General features: G+C 58.0%; 3 protein-coding genes across 3 annotated transcripts; 2 read left to right on the top strand and 1 right to left on the bottom strand.

Annotated features, from left to right (window-relative positions):
- Window positions 1–348: 348 nt before the first annotated feature.
- Window positions 349–1969, top strand: QBC33DRAFT_170665 (uncharacterized protein). The gene has a single exon (XM_060422321.1). The coding sequence runs from the start codon at window positions 575–577 to the stop codon at window positions 1766–1768; it is 1194 nt and encodes a 397-aa protein (XP_060288101.1). The 5' UTR covers window positions 349–574; the 3' UTR covers window positions 1769–1969.
- Window positions 1970–4140: 2171 nt separating this feature from the next.
- Window positions 4141–5643, bottom strand: QBC33DRAFT_592609 (mitochondrial carrier domain-containing protein; the record flags this gene model as incomplete). The annotated part of the gene is made up of 3 exons (XM_060431687.1): window positions 4141–4558; window positions 4624–5438; window positions 5535–5643. The coding sequence occupies 3 exons, from the start codon at window positions 5641–5643 to the stop codon at window positions 4535–4537; spliced, it is 948 nt and encodes a 315-aa protein (XP_060288102.1). The 3' UTR covers window positions 4141–4534.
- Window positions 5644–6938: 1295 nt separating this feature from the next.
- On the top strand, window positions 6939–13268 carry QBC33DRAFT_170946 (uncharacterized protein). Its single transcript, XM_060422323.1, has 3 exons — window positions 6939–7575; window positions 7657–12994; window positions 13123–13268. The coding sequence occupies exons 1-3, from the start codon at window positions 7100–7102 to the stop codon at window positions 13183–13185; spliced, it is 5877 nt and encodes a 1958-aa protein (XP_060288103.1). The 5' UTR covers window positions 6939–7099; the 3' UTR covers window positions 13186–13268.
- Window positions 13269–13735: the final 467 nt, after the last annotated feature.

The following is a 13735-nucleotide window of genomic DNA, read 5'->3' on the forward strand; positions in this document are numbered from 1 at the left end:
TCCCTGCCACAGGCAGCCACCCCTCGCTCCCACCGCTAGCGTCACCCAGGCATTCCAGCCCAAAGTGATCGACCCCAACCGGTGGAACCAAGCTGGGCCATCACGCATCGCCCGCACACCCATCTAAAAGCGCCCCCTGCCCACCTGAGCCGGCCCCCTCCTGGCACTTGACGCCCGTCGCTCAGCCTCGTGGCCTTGGTCGTCACCCTCTGACGAAATAATAAGACACGCAGACCTGAATTCTCGAAAGCGGCCTCGAGTAAAACAAGGACAGATTCCTCTTCTTTCACTTTTTACCTCAGCCTTCTTGAAGCATCTGCCAGTCTAAGAACCGGCCACCACCGTCCCGTTGATCATTGATCGGCCTTGGGTGTGCTTCAATAATACTCGCCTCGTATAACTTCTTATTCTCCCCGCAGTTTGGGTACAAAGGCGCACTACCCCCCCTGACATCCAACCTTCACCCCTCCATTTATAATAATTGGCATCCGCACACGCACCTGCGTCCTTGAACTCCTCTTAACTTCTCCACACTCACCTCCAACCAACACACAACACATCTCACTACACAACCATGGAGTCAATATCCTACCTCAGCATGGGCGAGCTCAACGCCGCGGCGCTCGACAACTTTGTCTACCAACCCGTCAGCCGGTCCATGATCACATACCTCGCCGAGGCCGCCCACCAGGTCATCCAGTGCGACCCGACAATGATGCCGCCACCGACATCAGATGCCGCCCGCACCCCGAGCCGAACCGAGCTTCCGCCGACGCCGCCGCGGTCACCGCCCCCACGAGCTGTCCGGAGCGACGATGGCAGCTTGCCCTCGCTGGAGGAGTTCATCACGCAGCTGGTCGTCTCGTCCAACGTCCAGGTCCCCACATTGATGTCCACTCTCGTCTACCTCAACCGCCTCAAGTCCCGGCTGCAACCCATGGCCAAGGGTCTCCGCTGCACCACCCACCGCATCCTGCTGGCATCTCTGATCCTGGCCGCCAAGTACCTGAACGACAGCAGCCCTAAGAACAAGCACTGGGCCAACTACAGCGTCATTTCCAACGAGGTCTACAACTTTGGCTTCAGCAGGACCGAGGTGAACTTGATGGAGAAGCAGCTTCTGTTCCTGCTCGATTGGGACCTAAGGATCACCGAGGAGGATCTCTACCGCGAGCTCGACCACTTCTTGGCACCCATCCGCCAGGACACCCAGGAGCGCCATGTTCGCAAGCAGAGGCGAAAGGCCGAGGAGCGGGCGGCGCTTCGCAAGAGGGAGGAAGCCGAGGCGTGGATCGCGATCGCCAACAGCGGCAGCACTGCTGGTCTGGCATACGCCACGCCCCCGTCGTCGCGGGGCAGCTCGCGGTCAAGGTACGCCGCGCGGCCACCGGCGGAATCAGCCCGCGACGCCTCGCCGCCGGGGCTCAGCTACAGCTCGAGCCGCAGCAGCGCGTCCTCGTACGCCAGCTCGTCGTCGTCGTCGCTCGCCAACTCGAGGGCCACGACCCCGCTCTCGGACCCCGAGGACCCGCAGCCGTACGTGTACGGCACCGACGCCGTCTACGACTCCCCGGTCGAGGTGGTCCTGGAGCGCCCGCAGGTGCCCGGCAAGGACACGTACACGCGCAAGGGCGGCAAGAGCCTCCTGCCCTACGAGATCAGCGCCGAGGAGCTCCGGGAGATCCAGGAGGGCGGCAACAAGGTCAAGCGCATGCGCGGCGTCTTCGGCCGCGTCTTTGGCGGCGGTCAAGGGGTCACAGTCCGATGAGTACCAAATGGCGGGCACGGGGGGCAACGAGTTACGACGAGTCACATTCATCAGGCGATTGGAATGAAGTGCTATCGCATGCATAAATCGGAGTTATATATGGATCTGCATCAACGGAAAATGGGGCAGGCTTTTCGGTCTCTTTCTTTCACTTTCTTTTTGTCTGGCTGGTTTTTGGTCTGAGCAGGATTCCGAATCGAGTGTTTTGTGCTCCCTCGACAACAACCTACAACTGCATAACGATAGAAAAGAAGCGGAGGCTGGCTGGAATCTTTTTGTTTTGCCCAACCGTGTCTTGTCAGAAACGGGAAGGGGCGGCTGGACGGCGTTCATCGGATTATACCAGCTCACTCAGTACCTTACCGTACCTACTGCTGGTACCCACCTCCTTTGTCTAGGTACATGGAGGGAGGGTTGGGGAGGCGAGCATCTAATGAAATTAAGATGGTTATCTTAAAGATCTACCACCTCTATCCTGCCGAGGCCGGGAAATGTGGTTTTGCTTTTATTTTCATGTCTCTGGCTTTTTTTCCCTTTTTTTTTACAGGCTCTGCATTCCATGGGAAGGATGGTATTCTCGGCATGGCATGGCATATATCGCTACTCATTAATGGCGGGGTTGGCAGGGTGATGGTGGGTGGTGGGCATGTGGGTGGGCATGATAGCATTAGCATCAATTTGAATCAAGACGAACCCCCGCGGGAATGAACCCCCGCGCGAGATCGAAACCCATCAATCAATCGCATCAAGCCCATGCATCCAATTACCTTTTTTGTTTTGGGCCTTATCACCATGTGTGTGTGATGTAGATCCCCCAGATTGGGTTTGGAGGGGCAGGGCAGGGGGCAGGGTAGGGGGCAGGGGAGGGAAAGAGCATGAAGCTCTAAATTGGACAGCCGTGATTGTGCTGGCCCCGGCCGTCACATACAGACGAGGGGCGGGAAGGCTACAGCGAACGGGAATGCCGCTGGGCGGGTTGGGGGTGGATCCGTTGGCTGGGAAGATGGCCGCGACAACGATGCCGAGCCCATCGCCCCAAGCAACGCATTCCCCAAAAATGAAAAGGTTTAAGAATGGGGGCGGGAGTTCTCGCGTGGCCGATTTTGATCCCGAGCAGAGAATGAAAAGTTTAAATGTCTGCTTGGCAGGGCCGAGGACACGAGGAAGCTAACGGACTGTGACGAGGGGTCCAGAGTCCGGCCCCAGAGTCCAGACTACACGTGTACTGGGCCTGGAGCTGCTGGTGTGGAGTAGATGAGTTGGGGTACCCGCTTTGGGTGGTCCGTACTTTGTCTGCTACCTTAATGTATACGGCTTCCCTCTTGGTCTTATTTTCTTATTTCCGTTGGGAAATGCGTCTCATATTTGGTATGCGAACGGTGGAAGCCGAAATATGCTGAGGCTCTGCATCTTCCATGACAACGACGTTGCCTGGCGGAGGTCTGTGATACCATGGAACCTACAAGGTCCACGGGCAGGTACAGTACCTGAGTACCTCGCCTAGGTTCCCCCGGTGCATCCATCCGTTCCACACCGAAAAGATCAGATCCTCCGGCTACGCCTAAGAAGGGGTTTGAGCGGCTTTAGCGGCGGCGGGGTTTATCGCCGCTTGTTTTCTTCTTTCCTTTTCCTTCTTTCTCTACGCATGCATGTATAATTGCAGTTTTTCCTTTTTCGATCCTTCAGTCTGTCACGCGGCCCCCTTTTCCCCGCGTTCTTGCCACAGTCTTGTCGGGGTCGACTTTGTCGGTTCGCCGATGCCGAGAGCAAAGCCTCAAGCCACTCACTCCGCGCAGGCGAGTCCTCGATCGCAGGCGGCCAATCGCTGGGACTTGTGGGCAAATCGCGGGAAATTTGGGTTGGGTGGTGTTGGTTGTCCCTTGCATAGGTACCGCGTGATAATCGAGGGATCGCCGACAGGCCTTGAAAAGCATAATGTAGAGAGCATCGGGAGGTTCCCGCACAGCCACCGGGGTTGATCGCTAGGTGTAGCTGGGGGCTCACTTGCCGGTCTTGCGGAACGACGGCGGGGGGGAGGGGGGTGCGCAATCTGTACCGCCCATTCCTTCCTCATGATCCTGCGGCCATGGCGGAGTAAATCTAGTTGAGGCAGTAAATCGCCAATTGTCGGGCCATCGCCATGTTTGAACGATGGCGCGAGAGGTGACGCGGACTTTCAACCTGACAACCTGAGCATGACGAATCTACGTGGTAGCAAGGCTTGACAGGGGCGCTGCTCAGCCCCCCCACCAGCAAGATTAAGCAGTGGCCTGTGCATTTTGAGGGAGCCTCGGCATCCGACGGGAACCTAGGTACCATATGTGGACCCACAGCCAGGCACCCTTGTCAGGTTTTATCTTGGCCGGGAGCAAAAATCGGGTTGAGCGGCGTGGCGATCGAACTGCTTCTCTGCCCTGGTTACGGATACGTCGGCCAGTGGCTCGGTAATTGCCAATATGTCACGATCCTCACCCCGCTGAGGAGGTTGACACGATCGTATTCGTCCGAACACGAGTTTCCCCTGTGCCGTGGTGCATGCTATATCAGCTAGTCTTCGCGATCTATCTTCTTCGCTGGAAATCCCGGTACTCAAACACACTCTACCATCCTAGTTTCCTCTGACATGGTGCCTTTTCAGCTACCTGGGCCAGAATTCCGCATCGAGCAGTTGTTTTAGAGCCTTCAGAAAGACCAGTCAAGCCACAGCCAGCCTCCACAAGATCCTTCCTCTTGCCTACATTGGCATTGTTCTATGGAAGCCCTCACTCAGTGACCTCCCGTTGTCGGCAACTGCAGGCAGCACAAGTTAGCCAAGCGACCTCGCATCAGGTGGCACGGTTGGGGGCTAGACTTACGCCAATCGAGACCTTGAAGGAGTCGTATATGAGCCACTGGAAGGCGGTAAGAGTGCCAATCATCAGGATCCTGACGGGCAGGCCGTTCCAGAGCCCCTTGAAGCCGATGTTGCCGTATATCCTGGCGACGGCCTGGCCGGCGCCCTCGCCGGGCTTTCGTTCGGCGTTCAGCTTGGAGACCATGACGTCAGCCGGGTGGGAGATGACGGCGCAGCCGATGCCGGCGATGTAGCCGCCCAGGAAGCTGACGCCCGTCTGCGCGAGCTTGCTGTAGTCCTCCTTGGGGCGGTCGCCCATGCTCTTGTAGATGGCGGTCACGGCCGACTCGAAGGTCGCGAACTTGACCATGGTGTAGGGGATCTGGCGGGCCCAGAGCGGGTACAGGCCCTTGTACAGGCCGCCGCCGATGCCCTCGCGCTGGGCGATGCGGGTCCAGCCCTCGCGCAGGGTATGGGCGTAGGGCGGGATGGTGGTCTGCATGCGGACCTTGATAGCCTCCCAGGGGCACAGGGCGAGGTCGGCGAGGAACTCGGCTGAGGCGCTGGCGGCGAGATAGACGAGGGTGCGGTTGGCGTTGGGGAACAGCGTGTCGCCGTACGCATGCTTGAACACCTCGTAGAAGCCGTACTTGCCCGCCCCCTGGAAGCTGTAGCCCACGGCGGTCGGGGCCCAACCCGTGAACACGCCGCGCAGGCCCTCCGAGGCAAAGATCTTGCGCCAGGCGGCCGCGTTGGACCGGTAGAGCTTGTTATCGACCTGCCGCCGGCACTTGACCAGGTCGAGGGGCGTGACGGCGGTGTGGGTCGGGCCGCAAGCTGTTTCGGGACCGGACAAAGACGGGTTAGACGTGCCGCCCAAAAATGACTTGCGGTTGCTTTGGGCAGAGAGGGGTGGGGGGTGGGTGGCCTAACCGATGATGCCGCCCAACGTGCAAGCTGCGAAGTATTTGGGGCTGTAGAGCTCAATGGCCCTCGACGGCGGTGCGCCGCGGGCGTCAAGCTTGCTCTGTGATGTGCTCATGTTTCAATTCAGACTCGGGACTCTCGGTTGTGATGAATTGGTAGAGAATTGGAGTTTGAGGAGCTCCTTCAGCTGTCTTACGGATATAATGGCCGGTCCTGGTGGTGACGTCACTGGACAACTCTTGCCCTTACTTCTGAGACGTCTAGTTTAGCTTCCATGCCAAATGCCTGTACTTCGTATTATGGGGCTTGCTGAGTTAATAAAAGCAGAAGCATTTTGAGCGCATGGGAAATAAGGTAACAATATTATTACAAGACGAATTCAGTTTGTGTTTCATTCCGTGATGTAACATGTCTGGTGTTCAAAAAACGAGCTATCTGCTAGTTAGTTTGCTTTATGGCCATTCAGACAGACTACCTACTGAATCCCTTTGTATGTACATACAGACCGCGTTCAATCAACCCAGCAAGTCTGTATGCAAGGCTTACAGGCAGCTGCCGAACACGCGTTGCGGCCCCTGGCTTCGGTGTCAAACAATGCCGGACCCGACATCCGCACGCGGTTTTTGCATGAGCAAACACTGGCAGGGAGTGATTGCGTAGCGGAGTCGGCGCCTAGTTGTGACATGAAGGCCAGGCGCAGATTGCCTACGAATGCCACGCCCTTTCAAGACATCCAGACCACCATCCGAGTAATGATAAAGGCGGCGAACATTGCATTCAACTCAGGCAATACCTCTTCTCTTTCTGACCCTTTGGCCAGTTCTTTGCCTCGAACATTTGCACTCGGCCAACCAACCGAATTCCCAATATTTAATCGACGACGCAATCCGGGGTGGCCTGTGCATTGGTGGCGCCTCGTTTCCGGGTTCCGCGAGAGGTCAGTTCCACTAGGTCGGGTGCCGAGTGATGAGGTAAGCGTGCATCAGAGAGTGCAGCCGTGAAGGTACGACCTCTCTTTCCGCATCCATACAACTGCACCAGCATCTCCACTCGCCCCGACTCGCACTCAACGAGGCAAGAGGCTGAAACTGCAAAATAATTATCCCCGCCTGTTTTTCTTTGCATTTGGATAACCAAAAAAGAAAGATCAGACGTCGACTCGTCAGGAGCCGGGGAGTTTTTGCTGCGGCGACGCTGTAATATTCTAGCTATTACGGATACCTCGTTCTCTTAATACCTATCCATCTTCAATAGTATTGCACCTATCGCGTTGCCTGCTGGCGCTGGATCCTCAATCTCGAGACTTGCGGTGCGTATTCATGTCTCCGGTCGTCTTGGCCAGCACTTTTCCCGCCATTGAATCATGGAGCGGGACGGGCCTCGCGCCTGGGTCTGACCTGGCATTCAGCTGCACGCGACCTGCAACATGGCATCACTCCCTCTCATGCATCTTGTTATAGCTAGCCACTGACTTCAACTTTCTACCTGCAGACGCCACCCTGATCGGGATACTCTTGGAATCTCCCCTCACCCCGAGCTGCCGGCTATAACGACCGAATCGTGACGCCGCCATGGACGAATCCCTCGAGTCGCACACGGCTGCGACCGCGCGTTTCGCTGCCTCGACCACAGCTTCAGCTTCGCGGCTCCTCTCTAGCCACATCCTGACCGCCGATACCATCTCCCGAGCGACGTCGCCGGACCTGCCCTTGTCCGATGCCTCGGATGAGAATGACAAGAAGCGGTACCGTCCGCGGACGTTTAGCTACTTCCGCCTCTTGCCCTTCGCTGTCGAGGAGGAGCCGCATCGCGATGCTGCGCTGGCCGGCATCCTCAAGAATCTATACACTGCGCTCAAGGCCGAAGACTTCTCTCCAGGAGCTCTGCACTGGACGCGTGAGTTGCAGGGATGGCTGAATCTCAAGTTCGAGATGACGAGAGAGCTGCGTGCCCGGCTTGCCAAGATCTATTACCACCTCTGTCTGGCTCCGGGACTGGATAGTTCGACCGCAGATCGGTTTGCGAGGATGATGATCACGTTGACTAGGTAAACACGCGACAATCTCCTCTCCATCCTATTTTATTTTGGCCTCGGTACCGTGGACTGACGAGCCGCACCGCGCTCTAGGAAAAAACACTACCTGAAACCCGGCGAGGACTTGACTCTCGACTGGAGGCCATTGTGGAAAGAGTTCAAGGGGCTGGTTCTCCCATCCGAAATGGCGGCGCACCAGGGGAGCAGGAGGAAGTCTCAGAAGTTCCTCTTGAAGCTCTGCCTGCACGCCAACACTTACTTCGACCCTTCGGAGAGACGGCAAATGCTTGACGAGTTCCTTCCTTACTTCAGTACGGGGGACTTGACCAACGCCTACATCGTCGTCGGCGCCCTGAACGTCATGATTCCCACGACTGCAGCACCTCTGGCCGAGCCTCAATCCCAACCATCAGACTTTGTCCCTACCTTTTTCCACCTGTGGTCTTTAATGACGAGGTCGAGAACCTTCGATGTCTGCTTCATTGACATGTTTTCGCGCATGGCCAAAGACTTCCTGCAGTGTACTCATGTCCCCTTCACGGAGCATGGCATCTTCACCAAGGAGCAGTCGGACCTCATCTTTACTGCCATCCTGAGGTTGACAGACATCCCTGTTGGGCAAGGCGCATCTCCTTACTCGTCCCTCGATAGTTCTCGAGGCGTTGGTATCTTCCTGGATAAAGACAAGAGGAAGTACCCCATCCCCTATATGATAGCTCGGTGGATTGTTCACTCGGTATCGCCCCTTTGCTTCAACGAGGAGCGTTCAATCATGTCCGGTCTAGAGGGTTTAATGGAATCGATTGATACCTTTTTCCATCCCTCGAACCAAGGAAACTGGACCAGTTTCCTGGCCCAGCTGACCTATTACTTGACCGACCTCTTTGTGTCGCGCTGGAACCGCGAGCAGAGCGGCGAACTCGAAACGCCGCCAGAGCGACGCATCAACGCCGAGCTGAAGAAGCGCTTCGTCCTTGCCCTCAGGGAAGTCACCTTCATGGGCCTCTTCGCTAAGAGCTCCAAGGTGGCCAACTATTACTACTCAACCCTGCAGGGCCTCACCTTCCTCGAACCGGATCTCATGCTTCCGGGCGCATTGCAGCGCTTCTATCCCAGCTTGCAGGGCCTGGTGGAGGTCCACCGCACCACTTCCAGCCTATGTGGACTGCAAATGATTGCCAATATCATGTCCAAGCAGAAGGGATTCCGGTGCCACATCACGGCGTTGCTGGCGTTGGCACTCCCTGGCATCGATGCGAATGACCTGGGAAAGACGCAGCACACGCTCAACTTGATCCAGAGCATTGCTTACAGCATCCCGTTTGTGCCGCTCATAAAGGAGCACAGCGCCGTCCAGGATACCAGTCTGGCGATGCAGTGGGTCCAGGGCGAGATGGAGCGCATGGAGCGAGGAGGTCAGGATGTCGCCATCGATTACAAAAGCGAACTGTCCGACGAGGACGAGGCCCAGGTCCTGCGCTCGTCGACGGCCGGCTTTAGCGAGTTCGTCCTGGCCCTCCTGGGCAAGGTCTTCACCCTCTTGGAGAACCTGCCAGATCCCTCGCATGTGCGCACGAGCTCTCCAGAAGAGAACGTCATCAACACCCTCCCTGCGGCGCTGACCCCGCTGTTCGCGACCTTGTCCCCGGAGCTGTTCGACATGACGCTCGACAAGCTTGCGACCTTCGTGTCCTCGCACGTTGTCCACCAGGCCCGGGATGCCATGGCGTGGATCTGCAATGCTCTTTGCAAGGTCAACCCCGAGAAGGCGCTCAAGGTCTTCATCCCCATGCTGATTGTCAGCATCCGCAACGAGATCGACTACAACGGCGCGGCATCCGATCGCAGTAGTGGCACAGAGCTGTTGCCTCGTGATAGGGCGCTGGTGTGGCATGTGAGCATACTGAGCATGTGCGTGGTCCATGTTGGCGGCGAGGTGCTGAGGTACAGGGAAGAGCTGCTCGGCATTGCCCGCTACATGCAGGAGAAGTGCCGCGGGCTGCCTACCATTCACATCTCAAATTATATCCACCACCTCCTGCTCAATCTGACGCACACCTACCCCATCGACAACGCTCTCTACGAGCCGGAGCTCATTGAGCGGGGTCTGGACATTGACGACTGGGGCCGCACCACCGCCCCGGCCGAGCTGACCATACGGTGGCACCGTCCTTCGTCAGAAGAGATGCATTTTGCTTTCCAGCTCTTCGAGAGCGAGGTCTATTCTGCCTCGCAGAGGCTGGAGCAGCTTATGAGCGATGATCCTCCGGTGAGCCGGAAGGGCAAGAACAAGGAGTGGTCCGACGAGCTATCTAGGAGTCTGACGGCAATCCGGCTTGTCATATCCGGCGCGGCGACTCTGTTCGACCCTAAGAGGGCATCGGGGGAGTCGGACGACTGTGTGAATGGCGACGATAGCATGGATGTGGATGGTGATGCCGTCTTAGAGGAAGACGATGACCCCCTCGCCGAGGTAGCAGACGACGAGGAGCTCAGGCGCCAGTTCCACTATCCCGCGGGTTATCTGCTCGACCCGCAGAGCCCCATCTACTCTCGGATCCACAACCTCCGCGAAGGAGTCGGGCATCTCCTCTCGCGGACACACTCGTTCCTGAGCGCGAACCAGGAGGACGATGTAGCATGTTTCACCTCCCTCTACGCCACCTACCGGACCTGGATCACCGACGTCGGCATCGAGCGGTCTGCCCACCCCCTGGAGCGCTTGATCCGACTCTACAGGGCCGATGTCTCGCCGTTCAAGATTAGCGGCCTGCGGAAGGCCTATCCTCGGCCCCTACTCATCAAACGCGCCGACGCATACCAACTACAGCGCGTTAAGTACAACGCTACCTACCGGAAGAAGAGCGAGCTTGACAGGCGGCTCCTACTCGACCTGGCTGAGTCATGCGTTTCCCCGTACGCCGACGTGCGGCGCGTCGCCCAGGGAGCCCAGGACTCGTCCCTCAAAGTCCTGATCGGCGGACGGACGCTCGTCATCCCCGTCCTCCTGGACAAGTTCCGCCAAGCGCTCGATGCTAACGACCACGATCGCATCAAGGGCTCCATGTATACCCTGATCTTCTCGACGCTCCTGAAGACCCTGATGCGCGATTGGCGGTTCGCCCCGAACTTCATGCGCATGTACATAGACTCGGCCGGCATCGACAAGCAGTCTATCCAGGACATTGGCTCGCAGGCGCTCGTCTATCTGCTTGACTTTGGCAGACCCCTCGAGCGCATGGTGCTCGTGGACCAAGACATTGTGGACACGATAAAGCCTCCCGAGGACTGCTCGAAGGCCATCGAGACCCGGCACCTCTTCATCAAGGGACGACGGACAAAGGTCGAGGACAAGAAGGCGGCACTCGGAATCGAGCTCACGGAGCGCGCCAGGGTTTCCCACTGGAAGATAGCGAATCGATGCATCATCTTCGCCACTAACATGAGCGTAAGATTCACAACCTTGGCCCCGGCCCCATTCGTTGACCTTATTGTCAATGGAACCAACGACCCCCATCCGGGCCTCCGGGGTAACTTCCAGGCGGCCTTCTCGAGTCTCTTCACCAGCATCGACATGCGCGCTGTCTACGGCCACTCGTACAAGGACTATCTCCTCGAGCTTGACAAGGACGACAATACGGTCAAGGTCAAGGTCCCGACTGACGATCCCCGATGGACCGAGCGATACCTCGGCTCGTTCGAGAAGCTCGGCGATGCCGAGTACTTCGTCGACAACGACTTCCCCGGTTGGCTGGTCTGGGGCAAGGAGTTCCTGGCGGCCAAAGCCAAGCCCGTCCCGTTCTTGGATTACGATGACGTCGAGACGGCTGTCCGGGAGCAGATCGGCAAGGTCCTGACAAAGGAATGGTTCAAACAGCACTTTGATTACTTGAAACAGGAGCCTAGGGAGTCTAGTGCGGACCGCTTCCGGATGCAGAACGTCATCCTGCTCATGCACGTCTTCGATCTCATGAACTACGGCAAGACGGCTGCCACGTTCGACGATATCAAGGAGCTGGTGAAGGAGGTCTACGGCGACGGCAGCGACAAGCACCAACATCGTGCCACTGCCGAGATCCTGGGAGCTCTGTTGTCGGGCACGTCGGACGACCCCCGCGAGTTCCGGGACCAGGTGTGGGCCTTTGCCGCCCCCATGGTGCTCAAGGTCATCGCCGACGAGCTGACCCCGGACAACCTGTCGTACTGGATGACGTGTCTCCATCTCACCGTCGACACCAAAGATCCCCGGCGCTCCAAGGAATTCATGCAGGCTCTTTCGGCGTTCCGGCTCGACGTAACATCGAACGCCGCCTTCAAGGAGTCATCCAAGGTGCAGCTGCTCGAGATCCTGATCAACGATGCAGGCTGGCACTTCCGCAATGAACAGCCGATCCTCAACGACTTCCTCGCCCACATTGACCATCCATACAAGTCGGTCCGGGAGTCTATCGGCCGAACCATTGCCACCATCTACCGCACTCGTTACCACGAGAGCTTCCCGAACGTCTCCACGCTGCTCGAGCAGAACAAGGCCGACTCCTCGATTGGTCTCCGGCCGTACAAGCCGACGGATGAATTCGTGGCCACCATCAAGGAGGTCTTCTCGCGCCTGGAGGAGTGGCGCAAGGAACGGCCGCCGGGACAGCAAACGCCGTCGAGCTACACGTCTGGGTCTAAGACAGTCCTCATCTGGCTCGACAGCATGATCAGCTCGCAGGAGTGCACACAGCTCGCCCCCTTCTTCCCAGACCCCATCATAGACCAACTCCTGCACATGATGGATGTCAAGGAGGATCCCTCACTCATGAAGCTTGCCTACCACGTCTACCGTCAAATGTCTAACATACCCTTCCGCGACGGCGAAGACGACGCCTTCATGTCGGCCCTCATCCGCATCGGCCGGTCGTCGTCGTCGTGGCACCAGCGGCTGCGCGCCCTGGTCAACATGCAGGTCATGTACTTCCGGCGCATCTTCCTCACGGGCCCGCGGCAGCGCGAGCAGCTCTTCGAGGCCGTCGGCGACATGCTGTCGGACCCGCAGCTCGAGGTGCGCGACTGCGCGCGGGCGACGCTGGCGGGCATGATCCGCTGCTCGCCGGCGGCCATCCGCAACCCGATGATCGAGGCGCTCAAGGCGCGGTTCGAGGACCAGCTGCGGGCGAACCCGATGCCCAAGAGGAAGCTGCCGGGCACGGACACGCCCGTCGACACGCAGAAGCAAATCGTGCGGCGGCACGCCGCGGTGCTCGGGCTCGGCGCGCTGGTCGAGGCGTTCCCCTACGCGACGCCGCCGCCCCGGTGGATGCCCGAGGTGCTCGCGAACCTGGCCACGAGGGCCGCCAGCGACCGCGGGGTGGTGGGCAAGGCGACCAAGGGGATACTCTCTGAATTCAAGAAGACGAGGCAGGATAGCTGGAGTGCCGACCAGAAGGTTTGTGCTCCCGCCTCCCTAATATTTTTCATTCAACAGCCCCACGTCTCCGTTTTTTGATTCTCCCCATTCCCCTTCCCACCCCGTGTAAGACACTAAAGCAGCCGCTGACTAATGTTCCGCGACAGTATTTCACAACAGAGCAGTTGGAGGCCCTGGAGGGCGTACTTTGGAAGAGCTACTTTGCATAAGCTGGGGACCGGAGATCTGGTCTGCCGACACACCCCCGGACAGGCCGCCCGGCTTCAGCCACGCCTCTCTAGATATCGAGATGCAAGAGGTTTCTCTGTAGTCGGCGAGTGCTTGCGCATCCCGGAAACGATAGAGGAACTGCCGATTAGATTGGATTATTATGTAATGGGGGTACGAGGGGGCTTCATCTGTCTGGCTCTCTCCCCGAGCGAGGAGGGAGGGAGGGGCTCATGGGTTACGGGAACAGGGTCATCCGTGCTTTGGACGGGGATGCGCCGCTGCTATGGTATGGCAGCGAATGTGACGAGGGTATGGGCAGTAAAATGTGTCGAAATGGCCGGGCTGGAACCTGGGGGAGAGCGTGGTTGTGTATCAGCGGCTCTTTTCTTTTGCATGGTGGATGATGGGGCAGTCTGTGATGGTGTTGCAGATTGGGTTGTCAGCGTGTAATAATTAGATTCTGAGTTTTGTCTGACGGTATATTGCATTTGACCTACTCGGATTCTGGGAGTGTTGCATGCACACTGCCTGTAGGTTGAAGCCGCGGAC

The sequence above is a fragment of the Phialemonium atrogriseum genome, assembly GCF_030411735.1.
Source record: "Phialemonium atrogriseum strain 8032-3 unplaced genomic scaffold QBC33scaffold_2, whole genome shotgun sequence".
Classification (NCBI taxonomy): domain Eukaryota; kingdom Fungi; phylum Ascomycota; class Sordariomycetes; order Cephalothecales; family Cephalothecaceae; genus Phialemonium; species Phialemonium atrogriseum.

Bases quoted from the DNA above. Each gene is read 5' to 3' on its own strand.
- QBC33DRAFT_170665 (XM_060422321.1), top strand. From the start codon at position 575: ATGGAGTCAATATCCTACCTCAGCATGGGCGAGCTCAACGCCGCGGCG.
- QBC33DRAFT_170946 (XM_060422323.1), top strand. From the start codon at position 7,100: ATGGACGAATCCCTCGAGTCGCACACGGCTGCGACCGCGCGTTTCGCT. The intron at 7,576-7,656 runs GTAAACACGCGA...ACCGCGCTCTAG, and splicing joins ATGATGATCACGTTGACTAG to GAAAAAACACTACCTGAAAC. The intron at 12,995-13,122 runs GTTTGTGCTCCC...GTTCCGCGACAG, and splicing joins GCTGGAGTGCCGACCAGAAG to TATTTCACAACAGAGCAGTT.